This window comes from Procambarus clarkii, chromosome 28 (assembly GCF_040958095.1).
Source record: "Procambarus clarkii isolate CNS0578487 chromosome 28, FALCON_Pclarkii_2.0, whole genome shotgun sequence".
NCBI classification, from domain to species: Eukaryota; Metazoa; Arthropoda; class Malacostraca; order Decapoda; family Cambaridae; genus Procambarus; species Procambarus clarkii.
The window spans coordinates 16,500,740-16,527,553 of NC_091177.1; the positions used below are offsets into that span (position 1 = coordinate 16,500,740).

The following is a 26,814-nucleotide window of genomic DNA, read 5'->3' on the forward strand; positions in this document are numbered from 1 at the left end:
CAAGCCCTTCCTGCCCTAAACTCTTGCCTTACTTCTTGGTACCCATTCACTCCTAGGTAAACAGAAACATCAAGTATAGAAAAACGTGTCCAAGCGTCTCGCTCTGCCCGGGAATCGAACCTGGGACCATTGCGGCTTTTATTCTTATCATAACTGCGCTTTAAATGTCGTCGTCAATACCTTCACTCCTGCTTATCCTTTAGGTAGACTCTTACACCTGCTCACTACTTTGCACATGCTCACTACTCTTACACCTGCTCACTACTCTTATACCTGCTCACTAATCTTGCACCTGCTCACTATTCTTGCACCTGATCACTACTCTTACACCTGCTCACTACTCATACACCTGCTGGATAAGGATTTGTGGTGGGACGAGGGGAAGGAATGGTGCCCAACCACTTGGACAGTCGGGGATTGAACGCCGACCTGCACGAAGCGAAATTGTCGCTCTGCCGTCCAGCCCAAGTGGTTGATCAGGTTCACCCTTGGCTCATGTTATTTTCTTTCTATTTGTTATATAAGACAATTGTTCAAGAGCGCCCGGATATGAGAGCATGAGGGCCAGGATATGAAGGCATGTGAGCCAGGATATGAGAGCATGAGGGCCAGGATATGAAGGCATGTGAGCCAGGATATGAGAGCATGAGGGCCAGGATATGAAGGCATGTGAGCCAGGATATGAGAGCATGAGGGCCAGGATATGAGAGCATGAGGGCCAGGATATGAGAGCATGAGGGCCAGGATATGAAGGCATGTGAGCCAGGATATGAAGGCATGTGAGCCAGGATATGAAGGCATGTGAGCCAGGATATGAAGGCATGTGAGCCAGGATATGAAGGCATGTGAGCCAGGATATGAAGGCATGTGAGCCAGGATATGAAGGCATGTGAGCCAGGATATGAGGGCATGTGAGCCAGGATATGAGGGCATGTGAGCCAGGATATGAAGGCATGTGAGCCAGGATATGAGGTCATGTGAGCCAGGATATGAGAGCATGAGGGCCAGGATATGAGGGCATGTGAGCCAGGATGTGAGGGCATGTGAGCCAGGATATGAAGGTATGTGAGCCAGGATATGAGGGCATGTGAGCCAGGATATGAGAGCATGAGGGCCAGGATATGAGGGCATGTGAGCCAGGATATGAGAGCATGAGGGCCAGGATATGAGGGCATGTGAGCCAGGATGTGAGGGCATGTGAGCCAGGATATGAGAGCATGAGGGCCAGGATATGAGGGCATGTGAGGCAGGATATGAGGGCATGAGGGTCAGAATATGAGGGCATGAGGGTCAGAATATGAGGGCATGTGAGCCAGGATATGAGGGCATGAGGGTCAGAATATGAGGGCATGTGAGCTAGGATATGAGGGCATGAGGGTCAGAATATGAGGGCATGTGAGCTAGGATATGAGGGCATGAGGGTCAGAATATGAGGGCATGTGAGCTAGGATATGAGGGCATGAGGGTCAGAATATGAGGGCATGTGAGCCAGGATTTGAGGGCATGAGGGTCAGAATATGAGGGCATGTGAGCTAGGATATGAGGGCATGAGGGTCAGAATATGAGGGCATGTGAGCCAGGATATGAGGGCATGAGGGTCAGAATATGAGGGCAGGCGTCGCCCCAACTCAGCCGTCTGCAGGAGCGCCTCTCCTCTCATCCCTCACTGGTTACCTGTTCACTTGCTTCACACGGACCATGGTTCGGACCCCAGCTGGCGCGTTGGCAGCCTCCTTCGGGTGTCGACCTGCCCTCGTCACCACGCCCAGCCCCCTTCTTACACCTCTAACCCCCCCCTTCTTCATTTCTACCCCCCCTCTTACACCTCTATCTCCCTATTACATCTATTCCACCCCTTTTACACTTCTACTCCCCCTTCTTACACCTCCACTCCTCGTCCCCCTTACACCTCTACCACCCTATTATAAGTCTACGACCCTCTTGAACCTCTACATACCCTCTTAAATCTCTGCAATCTTCTTAAATCTCTACAACCCACCTTAAACAACTACAACCCACCTTAAACAACTACAACCCACCTTAAACAACTACAACCCACCTTAAACAACTTCATCCATCTTAAACAACTACAACCCGCCTTAAACAACTACAACCCACCTTAAACAACTACAACCCGCCTTAAACAACTACAACCCACCTTAAACAACTACAACCCGCCTTAAACAACTACAACCCGCCTTAAACAACTACAACCCACCTTAAACAACTACAACCCACCTTAAACAACTACAACCCGCCTTAAACAACTACAACCCACCTTAAACAACTACAACCCACCTTAAACAACTTCAACCCACCTTAAACAACTACAACCCACCTTAAACAACTTCATCCATCTTAAACCTCTTCAATCCTCTTAAACATTTATGGCCTTTTTCTTTAAAGGTTTTAAAACTTTATGCCTTAATTTTTCCTCCCTTTATGCCTTATTCTTGACTCATTTGTATTGGTCTACTTGTTTCCACCTGACCCCATATTAGTATAAATCCAACACGCTTTGTAATTTCTTATCACTTGAGAATGAACCATGCAGGTTCGAAACGTTGTGTAATTTCATAATAAGTGTAATACATTCTACAGTTTTGTTTCCTTTCTTCACCTCGAGCGTGGATGACTTTCGGAGAACTCCTCTTCCAGATAAACCAAGATGCAAGAGCACTAGTTAGAGGGATAGAAGCCTTAAACAAGAAAATAATTAATACAGAATATGCAGTCATACTCAATGAAACGTGAATAAATGTAAACCTGCTGCCAGTATACACTAGTCCTCTTTAACCTTTACAACCCACCTGTAACTTCTGTAACAATACCATACTCGTCTTCCACTTACTCATCCATTCCCCACCCCTTCCCCCCCAATACACCTCTGTAACTATGTCATACACGTCTGCATCATACTCATCTATCATCACTTCATACACCATGTACCAGCACACAGTACACAACTACTACCGCCCCCATACACCCCGTCACTACTCAACCTCTCTCTACATCATGCAGAAATCGCCACCAAAAATAATTGATTCACCTCAGGTCTCCAAGGAGAGACTCGCCCCACAGTCAACACTGCTGCTCCCTCCCCCCTTCAGCCCTCGCCAGACTCGCCTCCCTGAAGGGACGTACAACACTCCTCCCTACCCCCGTGCGGGTCATCCTCAGGGCTAGTTCTGGTAGTTCACAGCCCCTGCAGCCTCCATTTTCCTCGCCCCGCTCCCCAAATCCCCCCAAATCTAGCTTCTGGGGAACGCAGAATGACCCAGTCAATACATCCTGGTCCGTCTCTCTCTCTCTCTCTCTCTCTCTCTCTCTCTCTCTCTCTCTCTCTCTCTCTCTCTCTCTCTCTCTCTCTCTCTCTCTCTCTCTCTCTCTCTCTCCCTCTTTCCATGGCTAAGTGCTGAACCCTCATTAAAACAGGTAACTAGGGTGAAACTGTCAAAACAGCAGAGAGACGGTAATTATAGGGTCATTTTACCCCTGGTGGAATGCATGAGGAGGCGGGATTACAGCCAGACTCTGCTCCCTGATGTGACATACACGAGTCCCTCTGTGGGGCCTCCCTGCATGATGCCTCCCTTCATGATGCCTCCCTTCATGATGCCTCCCTGCATGATGCCTCCCTGCATGATGCCTCCCTTCATGATGCCTCCCTGCATGATGCCTCCCTGCATGATGCCTCCCTGCATGATGCCTCCCTGCATGATGCCTCCTTGCATGATGCCTCCCTGCATGATGCCTCCCTGCATGATGCCTCCCTGCATGATGCCTCCCTGCATGATGCCTCCCTGCATGATACCTCCCTGCATGATGGCTCCCTGCATGATGCCTCCTTGCATGATGCCTCCCTGCATGATGCCTCCCTGCATGATGCCTCCTTGCATGATGCCTCCCTGAATGATGCCTCCCTGCGTGATGGCTCCCTGCAGGATGCCTCCCTGCATGATGGCTCCTTGCATGATGCCTCCCTGCATGATGCCTCCCTGCATGATGCCTCCTTGCATGATGCCTCCTTGCATGATGCCTACCTGCATGGTGGCTCCTTGCATGATGCTTCCCCGTATGATGTCTCCCTGCATGATGCCTCCCTGCATGATGCCTCTCTGCATGATGCCTCCATGCATGATGCTTCCCTGCATGATGCCTCCCTGCATGATGCCTCCTTGCATGTTGCCTCCCTGCATGATGCCTACCTGCATGGTGGCTCCTTGCATGATGCCTCCCTGCATGATGCCTCCCTGCATGATCCCTCCTTACATGATGCCTCCTTGCATGATGCTTCCCTACATGATGCCTCCCTGCATGATGCCTCTCTGCATGATGCCTCCCTGCATGATGCCTCCCTGCATGATGCCTCCCTGCATGATGCCTCCATACATGATGCCTCCTTGCATGATGCTTCCCTACATGATGCCTCCCTGCATGATGCCTCTCTGCATGATGCCTCCCTGCATGATGCCTCCCTGCATGATGCCTCCCTGCATGATGCCTCCATACATGATGCCTCCTTGCATGATGCTTCCCTACATGATGCCTCCCTGCATGATGCTTCCCTACATGATGTCTCCCTGCATGATGCCTCTCTGCATGATGCCTCCCTGCATGATGCCTCATGTAAATATACTTCACATGAAGAGGGGACTATGACGCTGGGGGCTGTGAAGCAGGGCTGATGTTGAGCTCTCTGGGATCCTACTTTAATGGTGTTCTAATACAAGATTCTTGTTACATGAGGTCTGATGTTATGGGCTCTCTTAAACATCTTGAGCAATGGTACAGTTGTTGACATTATTTTTTTTTTGTTGGGGTTATAATCCTGGTGTAATTGTGCTGCATATTTATGGTGTTGTGGGGTGATACAGATGCGATGAAATGGTGTTGTGTTGTGTAGTGTTGTAGACAGTGCTATGGCGTGGTATAAACTTGGTGTTAGTGAGAGATGTGTGTTTCCGCTTCCAAGACCACTAGCGCATAGATACATTTCGAAGTGTGAATGAATAAGTACACACGCACGCACGCATACACACACAGTAGGCTCAGGAATCTGTACATCAGTTGATTGACAGTTGAGAGGCGGGACCAAAGAGCCAAAGCTCAACCCCCGCAAGCACAAATAGGTGAGTACAAATAGGTTAGTACACACACACACACACACACACACACACACACACACACACACACACACACACACACACACACACACACACACAGGCCAATCCTGGAGTATGCAGCCCCAGCATGGAGTCCATATCTAGTCAAGGATAAGACTAAACTGGAAAAGGTTCAAAGGTTTGCCACCAGACTAGTACCCGAGCTGAGAGGTATGAGCTACGAGGAGAGACTACGGGAATTAAACCTCACTTCGCTGGAAGACAGAAGAGTTAGGGGGGACATGATCACCACATTCAAGATTCTAAAGGGAATTGATAGGGTAGATAAAGACAGTCTATTTAACACAAGGGGAACACGTACAAGGGGACACAGGTGGAAACTGAGTGTCCAAATGAGCCACAGAGATATTAGAAAGAACTTTTTTAGTGTCAGAGTGGTGGACAAATGGAATGCATTAGGAAGAGATGTGGTAGAGGCTGACTCCATACACAGTTTCAAGTGTAGATATGATAGAGCCCGATAGGCTCAGGAATCTGTAGACCTGTTGATTGACGGTTGAGAGGCGGGACCAAAGAGCCAGAGCTCAACCCCCGCAAACACAACTAGGTGAGTACACACACACACACACACACACACACACACACACACACACACACACACACACACACACATACACACACACACACACACACACACACACGTTTTAATAACAGTAAGCAAATGGAACAAACTAAAAGGGGCAAGAAAAGAAGCTAAATCCGTACATAGTGTTAAAAAGCAGATTTGACTAGAAGATCACTTAAACAAAGTACCTTACCTGGGGAGTACTAACGCTTGTGGGCTGAGCATAATCACGTAGTTATTCATCCTGAAACAAAACTACATCTTCCGTCTCCATGAAGAGGCTGTCCTATCTGGATTGCTTGTATGTTCTTTAAGAGGTTGAGTTGAGTCCTGACACTCTATAGCGAGTGCCTGCCTCTCCCTGTGAGAAGCAAGGAATGTAAAACCCTATTTAGCTTCTTAAATCTTCAAGAAGTATATTGTAAGGTACTTGTCAGCTTACATCTTCAAGTAGCTGGTTTCCACTTTCAGTAATCAAGAATGTTGATGATAATTTTTCTTCTGCGAGACATCTGTATGTTGTTGCACACACCCAACTTGAGGCTGTCCGTGAAAGGAAAACGCCTAAATAAGTAGGTTAGTCTGGGGTGGGTTAGGCAGGTGATGAGTAAGTAGGTTGAATGTATCGTGAGCGTCGATATCGGTACTCCTGTCGTCTATCCTCTTTAGGTCAGCTTTGATTATGTGGATTCCTGGCAAGACAGTTTTTACTTTATTATACGTAAGATGAGGAGACTATTTCACATTCAGAAGGGCTGAGAGTGAGGCCTTGGCTCCTTGTCCGGCGAGTTTCCTAATGTCCTCCATGAGGTAATCTGAGGACATAGCAAGGTTATCTTGAGATGATTTCGGGGCTTAGCGTCCCCGCGGCCCGGTCCTCGACCAGACCTCCTTTTTTGTTACACCCCCCCCCCCATGAAGCAGCCCGTAGCAGCTGTCTAACTCCCAGGTACCTATTTACTGCTAGGTTACCAACATCAATAACGCAGATTCTGAGCTCCCAGGGCAAGTTTTAAGGAACTTCATATATCACTAAGCATTAATGAAGAGGAACGAGGCGATTATCCTTCTGAACACCTTCGCTTGAGGTGCTTAGTGTGAAATTATCAGAGGCTATTGGTCCCCTTCTTGCAGCCAGACGTGGTACCCCATGTATGATTAATATATATATATATATATATATATATATATATATATATATATATATATATATATATATATATATATATATATATATATATATATATGTGACCGAAAAAGCAAGATTAATAATTCTAACACGAATTTTCTCAATCTTTCGTACATTTCTTTTCACTGTTGGAGGTAATTCAAAAATCAATTCTCCAAAATTCATTTTTATTTCTAGTCTGACGCGACACGAGCGCGTTTCGTAAAACTTATTACATTTTCAAAGACTTTAGTTTACAAATACACAACTGAATAGAACTTACATGTCTCCGATTTTGTTTATATCTACATTTGAGTGAGGTGGATGGGGTGAGGTGGCATTAATAGGGTATTAATTTCATCAACACAAGACAGAACAAGAGGTGGCATTAATAGGGTATTAATTTCATCAACACAAGACAGAACACGAAACAATGGGTATTGAAATGGAAGTGATTGTAGAAAGCCTATTGGTCCATATTTCTTGATGCTTCTATATTGGAGCGGAGTCTTGAGGTGGGTAGAAGAAAACTCCGCTCCAATATAGAAGCATCAAGAAATATGGACCAATAGGCTTTCTACAATCACTTCCATTTCAATACCCATTGTTTCGTGTTCTGTCTTGTGTTGATGAAATTAATACCCTATTAATGCCACCTCTTGTTCTGTCTTGTGTTGATGAAATTAATACCCTATTAATGCCACCTCACCCCATCCACCTCACTCAAATGTAGATATAAACAAAATCGGAGACATGTAAGTTCTATTCAGTTGTGTATTTGTAAACTAAAGTCTTTGAAAATGTAATAAGTTTTACGAAACGTGCTCGTGTCGCGTCAGACTAGAAATAAAAATGAATTTTGGAGAATTGATTTTTGAATTACCTCCAACAGCAGGTCGGTCGGCCGAGCGGATAGCACGCTGGACTTGTGATCCTGTGGTCCTGGGTTCGATCCCAGGCACCGGCGAGAAACAATGGGCAGAGTTTCTTTCACCCTATGCCCCTGTTACCTAGCAGTAAAATAGGTACCTGGATGTTAGTCAGCTGTCACGGGCTGCTTCCTGGGGGTGGAGGCCTGGTCGAGGACCGGGCCGCGGGGACACTAAAGCCCCGAAATCATCTCAAGATCTCAAGAAAACAGTGAAAAGAAATGTACGAAAGATTGAGAAAAGTCGTGTTAGAATTATTAATCTTACTTTTTCGGTCATATTTAATAATATATGTCTACAGGAAAGACTGCTACCAAAATATACTAATATATATATATATATATATATATATATATATATATGGGGGTGGTAGGAGAAGTGAACATTCATACGTATTCAGAGTTAAATGACAAGTCTCTCTCTGAATGCTCCGTGTTCCCTTCTTTGAGGATGTGAGTCCCTACAATTGCACCAGAGGTGGTACCCTTATATATACGCACCTCTTGGTCTAGTATATTAGGTCCGATTTGCCTAAAAGGTATAATAATTTTTAATAAAAAAAATGCTTTCAAATTGGTTTATTTGAATTTATATTGTATTAAAATCCTGAGTTACTGACTTAGTTATCTTAGGTAAGGTTAGGTTAGAATAGTTTGATTTTGGTCGTATTTCTATGTTAGTTTTAACTCAAATAAAAAAAAGTATCGTATAAAATATAATGGAAAGCTTTAAAATCCCATAAGAAAATAATTTAAAAAATATAGAAATTCAGGAAACATCGGCTCGTTAGATAAATCGGGCCTTGCATAGTACTCCAAGTAATGCGTTCTGGCTATTAGGCATACACACGCACACATTATATATATATATATATATATATATATATATATATATATATATATATATATATATATATATGTATATGTATATATATATATATATATATATATATATATATATATATATATATATATGTATATATATATATATATATGTCGTACCTAGTAGCCAGAAGCGCACTTCTCAGCCTACTATGCAAGGCCCGATTTGCCTAATAAGCCAAGTTTTCCTGAATTAATATATTTTCTCTAATTTTTTTCTTATGAAATGATAAAGCTACCTATTTCATTATGTATGAGGTCAATTATTTTTTATTGGAGTTAAAATTAAGGTAGATATATGACCGAACCTATACCAACCCTACCTAACCTAACCTAACCTATCTCTATAGGTTAGGTTAGGTAGCCGAAAAAGTTAGGTTAGGTTAGGTAGGTTAGGTAGTCGAAAAACAATTATTTCATGAAAACTTGGCTTTTTAGGCAAATCGGGCCTTGCATAGTAGGCTGAGAAGTGCGTTCTGGCTACTAGGTACGACATATATATATATATATATATATATATATATATATATATATATATATATATATATATATGATATGAAATAAATATTTCAATATGAAAGACTGATGAATAGGCATTTTAGACTGGACAAACCTGTGAGGATGTGGTTACAATTATACTAAAGACTAGGTCTTCCTTGTCAGTGAGAGTAGCTAAATCAAAAACCTTGATTGACTCCTCAATGAGGATTACGGCGCGGGAGGGTCCGCCGCAACCCTGGTAGGTGAGCCCCCGTCTCTCCGTCCACCTCCGAGCTGGAGGCCATTCAACCAACACGAAATATCTGCAGTTTTAGGAGTCCAGCTCTCTCGACCCCCAGCTGGAAAGGCACCAAAAAAATGTATAACCTCCCGTCATCTCCTCCGTCCCCCCCCAGAATGTCCCCCCCTGAGCACTGCATGTGGCTGTGATCCGCTGCATGATAGTCAAGCTAAATCCTTGCTGGGTGCAGTCCCCCCAGCTCACTTTGAAGCTAAAATTGCTGCTTCTGCCTGGGAGACGTGGGAGCCAGCGACTATAAATCGCTGCGGGAGACGGAAGGGTTCCATCGTTCACGGGACCCGAGTGGCGACGTTTCCATCATGCAAATCGGCCTTGTTGGATCCTGAACTTTGCATGATGCACGAGCAGGTCAGGCAGTAGATAATATCGCCTTAGCTTCTTCAAGGCCGATTGATCACACGGAATTATATAAATAATATATATATATATATATATATATATATATATATATATATATATATATATATATATATATATATATATATATATATATATATATATATATATATATATATATAATAATATTAATTCACTGTGTCGGGGACAGGAAGCCATAGTGTATTCATACACTCTTTTATCGACGCTCCGTCGAATTACTGACCCCACCCAGGATGCAACCCCACAACAAGCTGATTAACTCTTGAGTACCTTCTTCCTACTAGGGTGAACAGATGCATTAGGTGAAAGGAAATGTGCGCAACCATTTCGGTCCCGTTGAGATTCGAACCCGAAATTCTCAATTAGCCAGAACGCACTACTTGGCCTACTATGCCAAGCCCCGTTTGCCTAATAAGGCAGGTTTTCCTAAATTTATATATTTTACTTAAAATTTTTATTATGAAATGATAAAGCTTTCCATTATATTAAATATGATGAATTTTTTTGTAATTTTGTTAAAACTAACATAGAAACACAAGCAAACCCAACCCTAACCTACCTAACTTAACCTATCATAACCTAACCTAAACTAATATAACTAAGTCAGTAATTCATGTTCTTAATATAATATAATAATAATTAAAAAAAACAAATAAATTTTTTAAATAACGAAAATCACTCTACCAATTAGACAAATCGGGTCTTGCATACTAGGTCGAGTAGTGCCATCTGGGTATCAGGTACTATATATACATATAAATAACTGAAAACTTCACACCCCAGAACTGACTCGAACCCGGACCGCCAGGAGCACATTGCAACTGGAGTACACGGTGCCTTAAACCACTCGACCATCAGTGACCGTACAAAAAATGGGGGATAGCTGAGGCAATTTGAACCACCACCCCGACGTCACTTTGATGGTAATCTTGGGCATAGCTATTTCATCAAATAACCTCATTTTTTATGGTCGAGTGGATTAAGGCACCGTGACACCATTTGCAATGTGCTCCTGGCGGCCCGGGTTCGAGTCATTTCTGGGGTGTGGAGTTTTCTGTTACATATATGCTTGGGGACCATTCAAGCTTGTTCGCATTTGTGTTGCTCACGTGGCCCCAGAAAAATGAGGTGGTTTGATGAAATAACGATGCCCAAGATTTCCATCAAAGTGCCGTAGACTATAAATTATCACAAGGGGCACACGCACTAGGGGGACACATGTGGAAATTGAGTGCCCAAATGAGCCACAGGAACGTTAGAAAGAATTTTTTCAGTGCTAGAGTAGTAGACAAATTGTATGCATTAGGAAGTGATGTGGTGGAGGCTGACTCCATACACTGCTTCAAGAATAGATATGATAGAGCCCAGTAGGCTCAAGAACCTGTACATTACTTGATTGACAGTTGAGAGGCGGGACCAAAGAGCCAGAGCTCAACCCCCGCAAGCACAACTAGGTAAGTACAACTAGGTAAGTACACACACACACACAGGAAGCAACCCGTAACAGCTGTCTAACTCCCAGGTACCTATTAACTGCTAAGTAACAGGGGCATCAGGATGACAGAAACACTACCGATTTTTGTTTCTGTCATCACCGGGGATCGAACCTGGACCCCCTAGGATTACGAATCCAGAGCACTTTTCACTCAGCTTTCAGGCCCCCATATGTGTGTGTGTGTGTGTGTGTGTGTGTGTGTGTGTGTGTGTGTGTGTGTGTGTGTGAGAATTTGAGTGCAAAAAAAAACACAATGTATGAAACATTATTTGCATAGTGTTAACTGTTTGTAATTTTAAGCAAACAAAATACGGTTTTGTATTGCACATAGTTTAGTACAGTACGTCTGTACACCATTATTGTTGTTGTGAGTGCCTCCCACCGTTGTTGTGAGTGCCTCGCACCGTTGTTGTGAGTGCCTCGCACCGTTGTTGTGAGTGCCTCGCACCGTTGTTGTGAGTGCCTCGCACCGTTGTTGTGAGTGCCTCGCACCGTTGTTGTGAGTGCCTCCCACCGTTGTTGTGAGTGCCTCCCACCGTTGTTGTGAGTGCCTCCCACCGTTGTTGTGAGTGCCTCCCACCGTTGTTGTGAGTGCCTCGCACCGTTGTTGTGAGTGCCTCCCACCGTTGTTGTGAGTGCCTCCCACCGTTGTTGTGAGTGCCTCGCACCGTTGTTGTGAGTGCCTCCCACCGTTGTTGTGAGTGCCTCCCACCGTTGTTGTGAGTGCCTCCCACCGTTGTTGTGAGTGCCTCGCACCGTTGTTGTGAGTGCCTCCCACCGTTGTTGTGAGTGCCTCCCACCGTTGTTGTGAGTGCCTCGCACCGTTGTTGTGAGTGCCTCCCACCGTTGTTGTGAGTGCCTCCCACCGTTGTTGTGAGTGCCTCCTACCATTGTTGTGAGTGCCTCGCACCGTTGTTGTGAGTGCCTCGCACCGTTGTTGTGAGTGCCTCGCACCGTTGTTGTGAGTGCCTCCCACCGTTGTTGTGAGTGCCTCGCACCGTTGTGGTGAGTGCTTCTCACCGTTGTTGTGAGTGCCTCGCACCGTTGTGGTGAGTGCCTCCCACCGTTGTTGTGAGTGCCTCGCACCGTTGTGGTGAGTGCCTCGCACCGTTGTTGTGAGTGCTTCCCACTGTTGTTGTGAGTGCCTCCCACCGTTGTTGTGAGTGCCTCCTACCGTTGTTGTGAGTGCCTCGCACCGTTGTTGTGAGTGCCTCCCACCGTTGTTGTGAGTGCCTCGCACCGTTGTTGTGAGTGCCTCGCACCGTTGTTGTGAGTGCCTCCCACCGTTGTTGTGAGTGCCTCGCACCGTTGTTGTGAGTGCCTCTCACCGTTGTTGTGAGTGCCTCTCACCGTTGTTGTGAGTGCCTCGCACCGTTGTTGTGAGTGCCTCGCACCGTTGTTGTGAGTGCCTCGCACCGTTGTTGTGAATGCCTCGCACCGTTGTTGTGAGTGCCTCTCACCGTTGTTGTGAGTGCCTCTCACCGTTGTTGTGAGTGCCTCCCACCGTTGTTGTGAGTGCCTCCTACCATTGTTGTGAGCGCCTCGCACCGTTGTTGTGAGTGCCTCGCACCGTTGTTGTGAGTGCCTCCCACCGTTGTTGTGAGTGCCTCGCACCGTTGTTGTGAATGCCTCGCACCGTTGTTGTGAGTGCATCGCACCGTTGTTGTGAGTGCCTCGCACCCTTGTTGTGAGTGCCTCCCACCGTTGTTGTGAGTGCCTCGCCCCGTTGTTTAGTTGTGAGTGTCTCTCACCATTGTTTAGTTGTGAGTGCCTCTCACCGTTGTTTAGTTGTGAGTGCCTCCCACCGTTGTTGTGAGTGCCCCTCACCGTTGTTTAGTTGTGAGTGTCTCTCACCATTGTTTGGTTGTGAGTGTGTCTCACTGTTGTTTAGTTGTGAGTTCCTCCCACCGTTATTTTTTTGGGGGGTGCCTCGCACTGTTGTTCTGTTTGAGTACTGTGCATCACCTCTGTGTTTTCAATACCACGAAGCGTTGCTTTAAATTCCATTCAGTTCTTTTGAGATTGAAACTTTTGCTCAAATCACCCCATAGCATTGTTTAGAGAGTCATATAATTGTCTTTTATTGCTATTATGGCTTTACTTGGGTGCTAGTAGTAATATACTTTTGTGGGGTGCATAATAGAAGTTTTGGGGGAGTTCGATATTTTTTGTTTTGGGTTCTAAATAGGGTTTTCCTAGGCACCATTTATGGTTTTCTTGGCGGTTAAAATGATTTGCTTCGGGGCCGTATGGAATTTTCATGGGTGTCATACTGGGATCTATTGGTGCTGTATTAACGTCTGCTGGGTGCCGTATTAAGGTGTATTGGGTGACGTATTAATGTCTATTGGGTGCCATATTAGGGTCTATCAGGTGCCGGATTGGGATCTATCAGGTGGCATTCTGAAACATGATACGAGAAGAGATAACAAGAGGTCCAGGAAGACAGAAGTTAAACAATATTGAAGTATAAAACGCTAGTTAACATATTATAGTATTAATATTACATAAATATTGTAATATTTATGAATAATATAATCCTATTATTGTATTACGCAATTATATAAATATTTTTAATATTAAATTTATTACAAGGTTCTTTTTCTTATATAGACTTAGATTAGCAGCATTATGCTAGATATATAAATAATACAATTAATAAACGATAGAGTTAATTAAAATGTTAATGCAAAATAACGGAGACTTGAGACACACAAAATTGCTCTGAACCTAAAATAAAAAGGTAATTAAAAAATATTTTAAAGAAATTATTGATGCAAATTCAGCCTGACTGAGAGGAGTAACAAAATTAGGGAACCGTGTTAGAAAACGAAAAGTGTTGGGCAAAACGAGAGAGGGAGAGAGAGAGAGAGAGAGAGAGAGAGAGAGAGAGAGAGAGAGAGAGAGAGAGAGAGAGAGAGAGAGAGAGGCGGGGAAGAGCGTGCACGAGAAAGACAGAATAAATGGAAGAGAGAGGAAGAGGGAGATAGATAAAAATGAGGAAAAAGAACATGAGGGAAAGAGAGAGAAAATAAGAGGGAGAGATGGAGAGAAAAAAAGAGAGCGAGAGTGAGAAAAATGCGATACGGAGAGAAAGCGGAAGGAAGAGAGATTAAGTGAAAGTCAGAGGGTGAAGAGCAAGTATAGTGACCCCTGACCTCCCCTGGTCAGGTCACCACCCAGCCGCTCAGAGAAACGAAAAACAATACAAAAACAAAGTGAAATGATAATAATAATAATAATAAAAATAATAATAAAATAAATACTTTATAAATGCACTGACCTCGTTTTGGCTGGTTGGGGGGACGTGGCTGCCGGGTATTCTCCTCCCCTGACGCTCTCCCCCATTGTCATTGTGCATGACACTCACACTCTGCATTGACAGCCGATGTCTGCATTGTGCATGACAGCCGATGTCTGCATTGTGCATGACAGCCGATGTCTGCATTGTGCATGACAGCCGATGTCTCCATTGTGCATGACAGCCGATGTCTGCATTGTGCATGACAGCCGCTAACTTCATTGTGCATGACTGCCGCTGACTTCATTGTGGATGACAGCCGCTGACTGCATTATGCATGACAGCCGCTGACTGCATTGTGCATGACAGCTGCAGATGTCATTACGGATGACTGCCGCTGACTTCATTGTGCATGACTCCCGCTGTCAGCACTGTATACAAGAGCTTTTGTTTGTCTTTCGCACGACAATCGTTCTTGTACAAGAAAGTCACTGTTTTGTGAACGTCACAGTCACTTCCTGGTGAATGTTTGACCGTCACTGTCTCCCCTCGATCCCGACACCACACATTTGGCCCTCGGACATTATCACGTACTTGCCACACATGAAGTGGACGCTCGGTACTCCCATGATGACACTGGACGCTCGGTACTCCCATGATGACACTGGACGCTCGGTACTCCCATGATGACACTGGACGCTCGGTACTTCCATGATGACAGTGGACGCTCGGTACTCCCATGATGACAGTGGACGCTCGGTACTCCCATGATGACAGTGGACGCTCGGATCTCCCATGATGACAGTGGATGCTCGGTACTCCCATGATGACACTGGACGCTCGGAACTCCCATGATGACACTGGATGCTCGGTACTCCCATGATGACAGTGGGCGCTCGGTACTCCCATGATGACACTGGATGCTCGGAACTCCCATGATGACAGTGGATGCTCGGTACTCCCATGATGACAGTGGACGCTCGGAACTCCCATGATGACAGTGGATGCTCGGAACTCCCATGATGACAGTGGACGCTCGGAACTCCCATGATGACACTGGATGCTCGGAACTCCCATGATGACAGTGGATGCTCGGATCTCCCATGATGACACTGGATGCTCGGTACTCCCATGATGACAGTGGACGCTCGGTACTCCCATGATGACAGTGGACGCTCGGTATTCCCATGATGACAGTGGACGCTCGGTACTCCCATGATGACAGTGGACGCTCGGATCTCCCATGATGACACTGGATGCTCGGTACTCCCATGATGACAGTGGACGCTCGGAACTCCCATGATGACACTGGATGCTCGGTACTCCCATGATGACAGTGGGCGCTCGGTACTCCCATGATGACACTGGATGCTCGGAACTCCCATGATGACAGTGGATGCTCGGTACTCCCATGATGACAGTGGACGCTCGGAACTCCCATGATGACAGTGGATGCTCGGAACTCCCATGATGACAGTGGACGCTCGGAACTCCCATGATGACACTGGATGCTCGGAACTCCCATGATGACAGTGGATGCTCGGATCTCCCATGATGACACTGGATGCTCGGTACTCCCATGATGACACTGGATGCTCGGTACTCCCATGATGACAGTGGACGCTCGGTACTCCCATGATGACAGTGGACGCTCGGTATTCCCATGATGACAGTGGACGCTCGGTACTCCCATGATGACAGTGGACGCTCGGAACTCCCATGATGACACTGGACGCTCGGAACTCCCATGATGACACTGGACGCTCGGTACTCCCATGATGACACTGGACGCTCGGTACTCCCATGATGACACTGGACGCTCGGTACTCCCATGATGACACTGGATGCTCGGTACTCCCATGATGACACTGGACGCTCGACTCCGTCATCCGTTCGAACCCCCATGACAGCGCCGTGTATACTGCATGCTTGCCACTGACATGCATATATCAAACGCTTGATACTGTTTTCATACACTGAACCTTTGACACGACCATGCATACTGAACAAGTTCTGTAGCTATGCATACTGAGTGATTGACTCTTTCATGCACAGAGTGAACGCCGGTCACAGTCATGCACAGAGTGAACGCCAGGCACTGCCATGCACAGAGTGAACGCCAGGCACTGCAATGCCCAGAGTGAACGCCAGGCACTGCCATGCACAGAGTGAACACCGGTCACTGTCATGCACAGAGTGAACGCCGGTCACTGCCACGCACAGAGTGAACGCCGGTCACTGCCACGCACAGAGTGAACGCCGGTCACTGCCACGCACAGAGTGAACGCCGGTCACTGCCATGCACAGAGTGAACGCCAGGCACTACCATGCACAGAGTGAACGCCCGACACTACCATGCATAGAGTGAACGCCAGGCACTACTATGCACAGAGTGAACGCCAGGCACTGCCATGCACAGAGTGAACGCCGGTCTCTGCCATGCACAGAGTGAACGCCGGTCACTGCCACGCACAGAGTGAACGCCGGTCACTGCCATGCACAGAGTGAACGCCAGGCACTACCATGCACAGAGTGAACGCCCGACACTACCATGCACAGAGTGAACGCCAGGCACTACTATGCACAGAGTGAACGCCAGGCACTACTATGCACAGAGTGAACGCCAGGCACTGCCATGCACAGAGTGAACGCCGGTCACTGCCACGCACAGAGTGAACGCCGGTCACTGCCATGCACAGAGTGAACGCTAGGCACTACCATGCACAGAGTGAACGCCCGACACTACCATGCACAGAGTGAACGCCAGGCACTACTATGCACAGAGTGAACGCTAGGCACTACCATGCACAGAGTGAACGCCCGACACTACCATGCACAGAGTGAACGCCGGTCTCTGCCATGCACAGAGTGAACGCCGGTCTCTGCCATGCACAGAGTGAACGCCAGGCACTGCCATGCACAGAGTGAACGCCAGGCACTGCCATGCATACTGAACACGTGACACTGCTATGTGTAATGACCGCTAGTTTCTACCATTCACACGCTACACGCCTGACACTGACACGCATACACTAGACACTGGCTCACATACACTAGACACTGACACACATACACTAGACACTGACACACATACACTAGACACTGACACACATACACTAGACACTGGCACACATACACTAGACACTGACACACACACACTAGACACTGACACACATACACTAGACACTGACACACATACACTAGACACTGACACACATACACTAGACACTGGTACACATACACTAGACACTGGCTCACATACACTAGACACTGGCTCACATACACTAGACACTGACACACATACACTAGACACTTACTCACATACACTAGACACTGACACACATACACTAGACACTGACACACATACACTAGACACTGACACACATACACTAGACACTTACTCACATACACTAGACACTGACACACATACACTAGACACTGACACACATACACTAGACACTGGTACACATACACTAGACACTGACACACATACACTAGACACTGACACACATACACTAGACACTGACACACATACACTAGACACTGACACACATACACTAGACACTGACACACATACACTAGACACTGGTACACATACACTAGACACTGGCTCACATACACTAGACACTGGCTCACATACACTAGACACTGACACACATACACTAGACACTTACTCACATACACTAGACACTGACACACATACACTAGACACTTACTCACATACACTAGACACTGACACACATACACTAGACACTTACTCACATACACTAGACACTGACACACATACACTAGACACTGACTCACATACACTAGACACTGACACACATACACTAGACACTGGCACACATACACTAGACACTGACACACATACACTAGACACTGACACACATACACTAGACACTGGTACACATACACTAGACACTGGCTCACATACACTAGACACTGGCTCACATACACTAGACACTGACACACATACACTAGACACTTACTCACATACACTAGACACTGACACACATACACTAGACACTGACACACATACACTAGACACTGACACACATACACTAGACACTGGTACACATACACTAGACACTGACACACATACACTAGACACTGACACACATACACTAGACACTGGTACACATACACTAGACACTGACACACATACACTAGACACTGACACACATACACTAGACACTGACACACATACACTAGACACTGACACACATACACTAGACACTGACACACATACACTAGACACTGGTACACATACACTAGACACTGGCTCACATACACTAGACACTGGCTCACATACACTAGACACTGACACACATACACTAGACACTTACTCACATACACTAGACACTGACACACATACACTAGACACTGGTACACATACACTAGACACTGACACACATACACTAGACACTGACTCACATACACTAGACACTGGCACACATACACTAGACACTGACTCACATACACTAGACACTGACACACATACACTAGACACTGACACACATACACTAGACACTGACACACATACACTAGACACTAGCACACATACACTAGACACTGACTCACATACACTAGACACTGACACGCATACACTAGACATTGGCACACATACACTAGACACTGGCACACATACACTAGACACTGGCACACATACACTAGACACTGACTCACATACACTAGACACTGACACACATACACTAGACACTGACACACATACACTAGACACTGACACACATACACTAGACACTAGCACACATACACTCGACACTAGCACACATACACTAGACACTGACTCACATACACTAGACACTGGCACACATACACTAGACACTGGCACACATACACTAGACACTGACTCACATACACTAGACACTGACACACATACACTAGACACTGACTCACATACACTAGACACTGGTACACATACACTAGACACTGACACACATACACTAGACACTGACTCACATACACTAGACACTGACTCACATACACCAGACACTGACACACATACACTAGACACTAGCACACATACACTCGACACTGACACACATACACTAGACACTGACACACATACACTAGACACTGACTCACATACACTAGACACTGACACACATACACTAGACACTGACACACATACACTAGACACTGACTCACATACACTAGACACTGACTCACATACACTAGACACTGACACACATACACTAGACACTGACACACATACACTAGACACTGACACACACTAGACACTGACTCACATACACTAGACACTGACTCACATACACTAGACACTGACTCACATACACTAGACACTGACACACATACACTAGACACTGGTACACATACACTAGACACTGACACACATACACTAGACACTGACTCACATACACTAGACACTGGCACACATACACTAGACACTGACACACATACACTAGACACTGACACACATACACTAGACACTGACTCACATACACTAGACACTGACTCACATACAGTAGACACTGACACACATACACTAGACACTGACACACATACACTAGACACTGACTCACATACACTAGACACTGACTCACATAGACTAGACACTGACACACACTAGACACTGACTCACATACACTAGACACTGACTCACATACACTAGACACTTGACTCACAAACATTTGAGAACACCTACAACTCAGTTAGTTGTCCCTTCTACTGCAAAATGGTGCGACTTCTCTCGATGGGTGATCGCTGGTTGCAGCTTGGTTGGGATCTCGCGAATTACGTCTGTTGGGATCGATCGGAGTAGCTGGGGTAGGTAGGGTCGTTCGGATCAGCTCGGCTATGATCGCTCGGAGCATCTCGTCAGGGACAACTTAAATGAGCTTGCCTTGAATTGCTCGGAGCTGCTCGGCAAAGATCATTTATGTTGAGCATTGTGATAAAATCGATTTTAGTATCCAATGTATCCCTATACTATAAATTTGATTCGATCCCTTTCCCCTATTCTAGGGTGTTCTATCCAACTCTCTTCTGGCACACATATATTACGTGTCCCATCCCACCCACTACCCTTTTCTCTCTTGGTTTGGTGCCAATCCCATCCCTTTTCCTTGTGGTTAGATGTGCCAAGCCTTCCCCTTCCACTTTTGGAAGATTTCACATCCTTCCCCATCCTTCCCTTGGCTAGCTATCCCATCTCCCCCTTTCCCTCCATTGGCTATATAGCTATCCCATCCCACCCTCCCATCCCTGGCTCCCAATCAATATTTCCGCTGACTTATATCACCGACCTGGCTATAGGCGAAAAGTAATTAGCCTCAAATTGATGTCCGTTTTTACACCCAGAGAAATATAAATGATTTGAACCATGGATGTGATGTAGAGACATGCAGTGCATAATCACCCAGCATAAAGGTGAGCGCGGCATGCAGTCGGCGTGTGGCAGGCGCGGCGCACGCCACCCCCGGCCCTACTGCGCCTATGACGACGGCCGATATTCACATGCACGCTCGATGACGAGCTCGGTGAATTATCTGCACCCCTTTGTTAACCCCAATGGAAAGCTGATCCAAGAGTCAAAATCGGATATCGAGGTATAAATGCACAGGGGGGTGAAAAAATATCAACAAGTAGATTGATTTAATTGTGCTTTTGCTAACAGGAGTTAGCTAATTACTATAGCAGCGACACGCCGAACTAGCGTCCTAAATTAGCCTAAGTCATGTGGGGATTTAAGGGACATTATTTTGGGCTCGGGTTTCTCATCAAGCATGAAGTCACAAGTGCATTGTTATTAAAAGTGTTAGTTTGCATTTCCCCTCTCTCTATGCAGTGGCCTCCCCTCCCCTCCCTCGTTGGCACCCGAGTGTAGGGAGCTTTTGTCACAATGCTTCGTTCATTTGTTGAATTGTTTTGTCGCCCAATAACTACAAGGTTCTATTGAATTTTCTTTTTTTTCCCACCGTTTTATGCTTTTATTTGCGATTATATCTTTTAACATGAACGATTTTTATCGAAGGGCGCATCAAACCTGCATAAAACAACAGACCTGCGCTGTCAACATGTAATTTTCATATTTGAATTTTTCCATCCACCCTTTGGCTCAGAATGGAATTATTAGCGTGATGGATCCTGAAATAAGCTACGGATATGCACTATAAAATCATGCACGGTTCTATATGTATTGTTGCATCCGGGTTTTTTCCTCGTGGCTCTAATGCTGTTGGGGGGTGGGGGGGAGGTGTGTGTTTGTGGGGTGGGGGGTGTGGGGGGGGGGGGACTGGGTTCATTTTAGAGCATCTAGATGCGCAGCTTGGCCGCTCCTCTTCCCCAAGAACTGATGAAACGTAACTCATCAGCGTCTGTCTCATTTATAATAGAGCCTTGTTGCGTATATCATGCGTGCGGATTTATGGTTATGGTTGGCATATAATCGCCAGTCGCTATCTTACGCCGGATTAATCAGTAGATGTAGATTCATTTCTCCTATAAAGCACCTCATGAATATATGGCGCTGCGTCCTAATACCAAATTACACGAGAGTAATCAATCTCGCAGCCGGCCGGCCAAGGGGTGGGGGTGTGGGGGGAGCTGGGGGGGGGCGATGAAGGGTGTAGAACGGTTCCTTAACATCATTACCAGCAGTGACCAACGACCCTCAGCAGGCGACAGGTGCGGGGGCAGAGCACTTGACCCAAAAAAAATCGTTTATGCATTACGGAAAACACACACACAAAAAATAAGAGAAGTGATGGATTGAAAATTCTCGAATTGTCTGCTCGTATATGAACGTTGGCAGCAATTTCCACATGACTTGTATACATACTCCCCTCTCTCTCATTACCCCTGCGTCCCCTTTCCCCTCCCGGCCCCCACTACCCCCTCCTCTCCACCCCTCCCTACGGGCCGTCATACACCAAAATTTACTTTATGAGTTAAATTGCCCTGGCGCACCGGATTTTATAAAGATTCTAAAATTGCTGCATGAATGTTGTATGCGATAGAATTCAGCAATATAGAGGGTGCCTATTGGCCTGCCCCTGGGTTTTCATTGGTTGATTATATGGATCGAGTAATGCGCCGCGCGGCAACCCTCCCTTCGTTGCACCCCTTTCGGCCGGTTGCATGTAATTACCATTACTGCACTGCCTGAAAATGAGCCAACCCACCCTTTGACTCTCATCTTCTCTCTCTCTCTCTCTCTCTCTCTCTCTCTCTCTCTCTCTCTCTCTCTCTCTCTCTCTCTCTCTCTCTCTCTCTCTCTCTCTCTCTCTCTCTTTCTCTCATTGTTTTCTCTTCCTCTTTTTGTCTTTATCTCGTGCTATCATTATTTTGTTTTTCTGATTCAAAGCATTAAATACATTTAATTCAATCCAATAACTCACAAATGTTTTCTCAAGAACATTTCAAAACCTCCATGCTATTATGCTGTGACTGTTCCCGGTGACAGCGTCCTTATCTCCCTAACATCTCCACTGTACACGAGATGTTTATCTCTGCCGTCTGACGACACGAGATGTATATCTCTGCCGTCAGACAACACGAGATGTATATCTCTGCCGTCTGACGACACGAGATGTTTATTTCTGCCGTCTGACGACAAGAGATGTTTATCTCTGCCGTCTGACGACAAGAGATGTTTATTTCTGCCGTCTGACGACAAGAGATGTTTATTTCTGCCGTCTAACGACAAGAGATGTTTATTTCTGTCGTCTGACGACAAGAGATGTTTATTTCTGCCGTCTGACGACAAGAGATGTTTATCTCTGCCGTCTGACGACACGAGATGCTTATCTCTGTCGTCAGACGACACAAGATGTTTATCTCTGCCGTCTGACGACACGAGATATTTATCTCTGTCGTCAGACGACACGAGTGGTTTATCTCTGCTGTCTGACGACACGAGATGTTTATCTCTGCCGTCAGACGACACGAGATGTGGACGTGAGTGCCCAACGGCCAACGGCCCGTGTTCCCAAGTCACCACAGAACGCGTCGGTCCGTAGTCCCTTGCATCATTGAAGAGCGACTAATCGTCCCTACATACATCATCAGCCAGACTCAAATGTTGCAGGTGACGGCGTGTATACACACACCTCCACAAAACCACCATATGGTGCTTGTTGACACGCTACATCACAGCACCTATTCCGCAGCACATCAATGCTACTTCATCGCAGTTTTTCGTTGAGCGTTTTAACGCCGGAGATAATGTTGGATGTAAATAACTGTACGAAGTTAATCCATGTTTAATCTCAGTGTGGAAAAATGCATACATGAGCCATGTTTCAGAGCTTTAACGAGCGTTTTGGACGCGGTCTTATGCGAGGGAGCGAATGAGCTGCTTCATGATATGGCTTCAGCCAAACATTAGCAGATTGATGTCTTGGCGTCATGTTAGGCCCCGGCGAGGGAGGGAGAAAGGGGAGAGGGGGGGGAGGGGGGTGGAGGTGGGGGGAAAGGGGGAGGGGGGTGGAGGTGGGGGGAGGGGGAGGGGGGGAAGGTCTCCCTTTGGTGCTGGAGACGCGAGGTGTGCTGCTTGCCTACGTTCCAAGGGCGGTTACTGTACCTGAGACGTGCTTGTTGAGGGATCAACATCTAGCACATGTTTGTTGTTGAGAAATCAAGACCTAACTAGATGTGCTGGTATATACAAATCAACACCTAGCTAGACGTGTTAGTATTCAGAGACCAACACCTAGCTAGTCGTGTTAGTATTCAGAGACCAACACCTAGCTAGTCGTGTTAGTATTCAGAGACCAACACCTAGCTAGTCGTGTTAGTATTCAGAGACCAACACCTAGCTAGTCGTGTTAGTATTCAAAGACCAACACCTAGCTAGACGTGCTAGTATACAGAGACCAACACCTAGCTAGTCGTGTTAGTATTCAAAGACCAACACCTAGCTAGTTGTGTTAGTATTCAGAGACCAACACCTAGCTAGACGTGCTAGTATTCAGAGACCAACACCTAGCTAGTCGTGCTAGTATTCAGAGACCAACACCTAGCTAGTCGTGTTAGTATTCAGAGACCAACACCTAGCTAGTCGTGTTAGTATTCAAAGACCAACACCTAGCTAGACGTGCTAGTATACAGAGACCAACACCTAGCTAGTCGTGTTAGTATACAGAGACCAACACCTAGCTAGTCGTGCTAGTATACAGAGACCAACACCTAGCTAGTCGTGTTAGTATTCAGAGACCAACACCTAGCTAGTCGTGTTAGTTTACAGAGACCAACACCTAGCTAGTCGTGTTAGTATACAGATACAAACACCTAGCTAGTCGTGTTAGTATTCAGAGACCAACACCTAGCTAGTCGTGTTAGTATACAGAGACCAACACCTAGCTAGTCGTGTTAGTATTCAGAGACCAACACCTAGCTAGTCGTGTTAGTATTCAGAGACCAACACCTAGCTAGTCGTGTTAGTATTCAGAGACCAACACCTAGCTAGTCGTGTTAGTATTCAGAGACCAACACCTAGCTAGTCGTGTTAGTATTCAGAGACCAACACCTAGCTAGTCGTGCTAGTATACAGAGACCAACACCTAGCTAGCCGTGTTAGTATTCAGAGACCAACCCTAGATAGTCGTGCTAGTATACAGAGACCAACACCTAGCTAGTCGTGTTAGTATTCAGAGACCAACACCTAGCTAGTCGTGCTAGTATTCAGAGACCAACACCTAGCTAGTCGTGTTAGTATTCAGAGACCAACACCTAGCTAGTCGTGTTAGTATTCAAAGACCAACACCTAGCTAGTCGTGTTAGTATTCAAAGACCAACACCTAGCTAGTCGTGTTAGTATTCAGAGACCAACACCTAGCTAGTCGTGTTAGTATACAGAGACCAACACCTAGCTAGTCGTGTTAGTATACAGAGACCAACACCTAGCTAGTCGTGTTAGTTTACAGAGACCAACACCTAGCTAGTCGTGTTAGTATACAGATACAAACACCTAGCTAGTCGTGTTAGTATACAGAGACAAACACCTAGCTAGTCGTGCTAGTATTCAGAGACCAACACCTAGCTAGTCGTGTTAGTATTTAGAGACCAACACGTAGCTAGTCGTGCTAGTATACAGAGACCAACACCTAGCTAGTCGTGTTAGTATTCAGAGACCAACACCTAGCTAGTCGTGTTAGTATACAGAGACCAACACCTAGCTAGTCGTGTTAGTATACAGAGACCAACACCTAGCTAGTCGTGTTAGTATACAGATACAAACACCTAGCTAGTCGTGCTAGTTGATAGATCAATATCAACTTCACCCTCGTGGTTTGTTGTTAAGTGTGGCGTGATTAACATGTTAATAATTGGGACATTGCACCTAGCTATTCATGGCGATTGAATTATTAATTTTGGTTGTTTTCGTGTTAGTCGTGGAATTAACATAGCGACAATCATGTTAGCTGCGAATAACACACTTTTAGCACGTGAACAAGAGATTAAACCCATTGATTGTCAGTGCTAGCTCACAGTATTGGGAGTAACCCTGATACGTCTCTCTCTCTCACACACGCACGCACGCACGCACACACACACACACACACACACACACACACACACACACACACACACACACACACACACACACAAACACACACACACACACAAACACACACACACACACACACACACAAACACACACACACGCGCGCGTGCGCGAGCGAGGCCCCAGCCTCGAGCCCGTACCTTGTCAAGCACAAGACGAAGCTGGAAAAAGTTCAGAGGTATGCCACTAGGCTAGTCCCAGAACAAAGAGGCCTGAGTTACGAGGAACTCGTAGCAGCAATTGACAGGGTAGATAAGGATAAACTTTTTAACACTGGTGGTACGCGAACAAGGGGACACAGGTGGAGTACCCACATGAGCCACAGAAACGTTAGACAGAACTTTTTCAGTGTCAGAGTAGTTAAGGCAGTGATGTGGTGGAGGCGGACTCCATACACAGTTTCATATGTAGATATGATAGAGCCCAGTAGACTCATGATCCTGTACACCAGTTGATTGACGGTTAAGAGGCGGGACCAAAGAGCCAGAGCTCAACCCTCGCAAGCACACCTAGGTGAGTAATTAGGTGAGTACACACACAAGCACACACACACACACACACACACACACACACACACACACACACACACACACACACACACACACACAGGGGCCTCGTAGG

At 46.0% G+C, this 26,814-nt stretch overlaps 3 protein-coding genes across 6 annotated transcripts in view; 2 read left to right on the plus strand and 1 right to left on the minus strand.

The window, feature by feature from the left end:
• Nucleotides 1-26,814, plus strand: part of LOC123754899 (POU domain, class 6, transcription factor 2) — a 1,116,985-nt gene that overhangs the window by 109,064 nt on the left and 981,107 nt on the right. The window lies entirely within an intron of this gene.
• On the minus strand, nt 3,522-4,124 carry LOC123754844 (glutamine-rich protein 2-like). Its single transcript, XM_045737183.2, has one exon. It carries the CDS (start codon nt 4,122-4,124, stop codon nt 3,522-3,524), a length of 603 nt encoding a protein of 200 aa, XP_045593139.2.
• On the plus strand, nt 4,134-4,688 carry LOC138369432 (uncharacterized protein in mobD 3'region-like). The gene has a single exon (XM_069332672.1). It carries the CDS (start codon nt 4,134-4,136, stop codon nt 4,686-4,688), a length of 555 nt encoding a protein of 184 aa, XP_069188773.1.